The following is a 5,832-nucleotide window of genomic DNA, read 5'->3' as shown; positions in this document are numbered from 1 at the left end:
TTCTACATCTCACAACAAGAATAAGAAAAACTACCACAAACATGAGGTACTTTTAATTTATTTAGGTCTATTAAAATTGTTTTCAACATTATTCAAATTTTTAAGAGTACAATTCAGTCATATCTTTGGTTAATTTTATCTCTTGATGATTTATTTACTCTTTCAGATTTATTGTGAATGCAGTTGCTTCCTTAATTTCATTGTCAGTGTTCACTCCTTGAGAATAGAACATCTGTATTTGAATGCTGATCTTGTCCCTATAACTTCACTGAATTCTTCTTGAAATTTGTATTTCTTACTGAGGTAACAATGTTTTACACACTGTCAATGACTCATTCACACGAAGATTGCATGTGGTCCCTTTTCTTCCAAACCGTCATCATCCCTTGTTTCGGGTCTTTTTGAGATGGGCCATTCTCACAGGAGTGAGCTGGTGTCTCATGGAAGTTTTGACCCGCACCTCTCTGAGGGTAAGGGATGATGAGCACTTTTTAATGCACTTCCTGGCCATGCATATTTTTAATTATTTATTTTTAAAAATTTTATTTATTTATACAAGAACTGGGGTACAGATCAGAGGCACGGGAGAGTGAGAGAATTCACCAGAAACAGAGCAAGGAGCAGAACAGGTAGATGGACCAAAGACACTGCTGCGCCATGTGGGTTTCACCATGTAAAGCATCTATTTCATTATTTTTAAAAATCAATTCAGCATCTTTAGTATTTTAGATGAATGTTTATTATTACTATTAATTTTTTGCTGTGACATATAACACTGTGTTGAAGTTGACAACACTATATGATTTATCGGGATAGGTTCATACCCCTTTAAATGTATGTTAGCACAGCACACACACACTAACAACACCCCAGGCAGAATTATCTCTTTTATGAAGGCATTTGAGTGTGGTTGTCTCAAGTGTGAGCTGTGCTGTCATGGAGAACTATCTTTAAGTGCTATTTCTGTCAAGGTTTACAGGACGATCTTGGCCAAGTAGTTTAATCTCTCTACACTCCAGTATACCACCTACAAGTGGAGGGGCAATAGTATTGGGTACCCTCATAGAAGAGTTCTAAAGATGAAATGAGGTTCTGCTCATGTAGTGGTCTGAGATGACACTCTTGAGCTGGATTTCTAAGAAGCAATCCTGTTCAATAGCTTGGAGTACTATTGAAGTCTGGCAGATCTCAGTTATAGGGGAAGCACGATAATCAGTTGTTCAAAATCAACACCTGGGACAATTAGACTCCAACCTTTATTTCATGCATTCAATTGACAAATAGTTACTAGAATCTACTGTGCAACACACATATTATGTCCAAGCATCATGTTATAATGAAAGCCATGTCACCGATGTCTGGGAATTCAGAGTCCAGTTGTAGAGGGAGTTATTACAGAGTTAGGCCATGTGTCTCACAGCCATTTCAGGCCAGGGAAGTTTCATTGTCAGTTCTTGTAGACGAGAAGAAACTTTGGAGACTTCAGTAGATTTTCAGAGCTTTCATGGTGAGACAGGGGACCATACACGCAGTCAGGCAGACAGATCAAGGGAGAGACTTCAGCACTAAGAGAGGCAGAACAGCAACTCCACTCACTAGCCCCTTTTACACACTAGGTGTCCACAGTCACGCAACAAAGACATTGCTGCCAATGTACAGCCCATGGTAGTTTGCTAGATGTCCAAATGATGAGAAACAGAACATTTCAGGTATGGGATGTGTGTTGTGTGGAATGTGAAAAATAGCCTGATTTATTCATTTTCCTTAAATTCCATCCCATCAGGGTTTTTTCACAATACAATCTATGTGTCATTCTTCTGCCAGTTCCCTTGACGAGGAGTGGAGGACCCAGTACTCATAACCTGCAGAAGAAATACCAACAGTAATAGAAGCTGCTCAGCCCAGGCCACATGTTTTTAGGTGTGTCCACAGGAGAGGTACAGCTTTTTCAAATCTGCAAGACAGTCACTGCTCATTAAGGTGTCATCTACATGATGGACAAGTGCACCAAGGATGGCCTCTCCCACCGGGCCAAGTCAGCTACCACCAGCCCGTGGCACAGAGTAGGGCTGTGCAGGTGACCCCAAGGAAACTCAGTGAATGTCCACTGCGGCCTTCCCATGTGAAGGCAAAGTGGTCTAGACTCTCTAGTGCTGGAGCAATGGAAAAGTAAGCATTAGCTAAAGCAGCTTTGAAGTGCTATGTGCCCAGGTCATTACTCAGAGAGCACATCAATTCAGCCACTGAAAACATTGCTGCATGCAAGGGTGGAATCACTTTCTTCAACTTGGGAATGTGCTGTTATACGCCAAGAGCCGTGAGGCTTCTTCAACAGCCGCTCAGGCAAATTATAGAGGATGAGGGAAGCACACACATTGCCCCTCTCTCCAACTCTGCCATTGTATGGGTAATCTCTCTGTGGCCACATGGAAACCAATATGTTTAGTACTGGTCAGTAATCTCGGGACTGGCAGTTGTGTGGGTGGACACTTAGCAAGTACGTGCAACACGGCCTTCCGCTAATGTATCCTAAGGCAAAATTCTTCAGCTGCGGCTTCCAGACACAAACAACATTGTACATCCACATTCAGGATGTACTCTGAGATTAGCAACACATACACCTTATATTCCTTGGAGGATAATCTCCCAATTCCCAGGTGTCATATCACTGATGTCACCTACACTCAGGTCGTCATAGCTGTCAGGTATAAAAGAAGATGTCTGAAACGTGTATGCATTCCCATATAACAGAGTACACTTGCCCCCGTATCTACTAAGTCCAAAACCCTTTGCATATTGGTTGGGAACCAGTTGACAGCAAGCTCTTCATATGGCCTCTGGTCCCAACTCAACCTCTGTGGATGTGTCCCTTGGCCCTTATCCTATCCAAAGCAAACAGCGCCTCCTCCCAGACTGGGGTTGGCAGCAAATAATCCTCCAGGCACAGGGCATGTGCCTGGGGTCTGGAGTCGCCAGCTTTTCCATTCACTGTAGCCTGTCTCCTTATGGGAGTGTACTGCTTGTCCTCTCGCACTTGTCTCCATAACTCTAACAAGTATGCACTGGGCCATGCATGTATCTCGGCATGACCTCCACGTGCTCTCAATGGATTCACCCACATTTGGACATGGGTGACTTTAAGAGGCTGACTACCATAGGAGGCTTACTTGTCTTTTTTTGAGACCCTTTTTGGTTGTTAGTATTCCTTGTATTTGGTTACCCGTATTCCTTTCTGAGAGTGTTGGCTCTCAACTTCACCCAACCTGGCTACCATGTGAAGACATCATTTATCTGACATCCCACATAGGGTGCTAGTGATACAGGGCAGTGAGGGGCACTTAAACTGGCCAAGGACTGTGCCCCAATGGTTTACTCTTCACCACCTGAGCATTTCAGGTATGGGTTGTCTGTTGTGTGGAATGCAAAAAACAGCCTGATTTTCTCACTTTCCTTACAAAATATCAATCCATTTGGTGGGTGATGAACATTATTGAAGATGACAATTGAAGACAACAATTGGGATAGAATGTCATTGAGGCAGAACCTTCACAGTCCCCATTGAGGAGCCAGCAAGGATAAAATCACAAGGACATAATCGCTGTTTGGAGTTGTGAGGAAATTTTGAAATACATTATTGTGAATGAACTGTGGAATATACTGGAGGAGTGAAAAGATACAATGAAACTTAACTAAATTTGGCTTTATAAGCAAGGGTAACCATCAGAAGCACTTGTACACATTAAACACATTGTTAATGTCTCACTGCATGTTTTTCAATGTGTGCAAATTAGGAGTCCTCTAGGCAGAAATTGAAAATGCTTGTATTTTTCTTCCTTGTATTTGTTGTGGCTATTTTCCTTTTGAAAGGTATAATGAGAAAATATAAGCTCACAAAATGACTCAAGCAAGGTAGAATTTTTGATTCATGTATGATGTTGTCTATATTCTGTCAATAAAATATGCTAGTGAAATAAACACGGAGTCCTATGGTGTATCCCTTTCCCCCCAAATTAGGAGTCTTAGATTATTTTTCAAGTAAACACACTGTGACATATTTTATATATCAATATCCCAATTCAATATTTCAATTAGTTTTGTTAAGAACATTACTCTCATTTCCTTCTTGGTAATTTGATGCACCCATGTGGTTGTCATGACACGGCAGAGAAAATACATGCAGAACAAGTGAATAAGTCAAATATGACTTAAATGTATTTTTGAAACATGGAAACACACATTTTGTGCTTCTCCTTAGCCATTCTTAGTTAGGCTTCCATTGTTGTCAGCTTTCCTCATTCTAGACAATAGACTTTAGAAAAGGTGAGGGCGTCACTTCAGGACTTAGGTGTATTGCAAATATAGGTCAGTACATGAAGAAGATTGAGAGGCATGAAAGGTAATTATGCCCCACACAATGTTAAAATCATAATCCCAGAGACAATTTTATCTTCTCACCCAGCTTCTTGAATGCATTCTTGACCTCCTTGTTCCTCAGGCTGTAGACTATGGGGTTCAGCATGGGGATGACCATTGTATAAAACACAGATGCTGTTTTGTCCGTGTCCATGGAATGGCTGGAGCTGGGCTGTAAGTACATAAAGATGATCGGCCCAAAGAAGATGGTGATAGCAGTGAGGTGAGATGCGCAGGTGGACAGAGCCTTCTGATAGCCTGCAGTTGAGCGCATCCTATAGATTGCGATAAAAATGAACATGTAGGACACAAAGATAATTGAAAGAGGACAACCTACAACGAAGATGTCTACATAAACAAGAACCATCTCAGCAACATGCTTATCAGAGCAAGAGAGAGACATGACTGCTGGAACATCACAGAAAAAGTGATGGACCTTATTGGAGCTGCAGAAATTCTGATTGAATGCTTCCCCAACATGGATGCAGGCATTGATGAAGCCACCAGTATGACAGAGTATAGCCAGACCCACACACACACTTGTGGGCATGATGGTGGTGTAATGCAGGGGTTTGCACACAGCTGCATAGCGGTCATAGGCCATTGCAGCCAAGAGGAAAACTTCCCCAGTGGTAAAGGCTGCAAAAATGAACATCTGAGCAGCACATGCACTGTAGGAGATGACCAGGTCACCCACAAGCAACCCAGCTATGACTGTAGGGCTGACAGATGTAGAGTAACAGAAGTCTATCAGAGACAGGTTACTGAGGAAGAAGTACATGGGCGTGTGGAGACGAGAGTCCAACAGAATCAACAGGATCATCCCCAGGTTCCCGATGGCATTTATTGCATATACAAGAGTGAAGATCATTACAAATGGGATGCGTAGTTTTGTCTCTTTGGTCAATCCTAAGAGGATGAACTGTGTTGCTTCTGTGGTGTTCTCCATGGAGGCTGTTTAGAAATCAGAAGACTTACAGCAATAAGATATAAAGGAATAGAGAGTTAGATGTCAAAATTACAATGAAACATAAATGCTTATATGCCATGTTCATTATTTCATTATAGCAAGGGTATGTGTCTCAAGCATCTCTGTACCTAAAACATGACCTTCAATGTATAATTTAATGCATAAATTATCTAGAATTCCAACTTGATGAATGAGGAATTGTAATGCATCACCTCATCAGTTTTTCATTCTTAAAGTTGAAAATTTAGTGAAAAAGTCTCACTGTGCAATTCTGGAATTTACAATGGGAGCTCAGCTTTTCTTAGACAAACTTTGGACTCTACAGCTGTGTTCACTGATTCTTCTCACCAATTTCTCAGGCTGGGTAGTCATTATTTTCCTTACATAGCCAGGCACAAGAGAATGAGTCATTTATTCATGGTTCCACATATAGTCATTGGGAAGCCAAA

The 5,832-nt window shown here is 41.5% G+C and overlaps 1 protein-coding gene across 1 annotated transcript; it reads right to left on the bottom strand.

Annotated features, from left to right (window-relative positions):
• Positions 1–4,423: 4,423 nt before the first annotated feature.
• Positions 4,424–5,367, bottom strand: LOC311171098 (olfactory receptor 5B3-like; the record flags this gene model as incomplete). Its single annotated transcript, XM_084233704.1, has 1 exon — positions 4,424–5,367. The coding sequence occupies exon 1, from the start codon at positions 5,360–5,362 to the stop codon at positions 4,424–4,426; it is 939 nt and encodes a 312-aa protein (XP_084089830.1). The 5' UTR covers positions 5,363–5,367.
• Between the last annotated feature and the right edge of the window lie 465 nt (positions 5,368–5,832).

Source organism: Talpa europaea (assembly GCF_964194135.1).
Source record: "Talpa europaea genome assembly, chromosome: 1".
Classification (NCBI taxonomy): domain Eukaryota; kingdom Metazoa; phylum Chordata; class Mammalia; order Eulipotyphla; family Talpidae; genus Talpa; species Talpa europaea.
The sequence above is the reverse complement of the archived record's forward strand: the minus strand, read 5'-3'. Positions and strand labels throughout refer to the sequence as shown.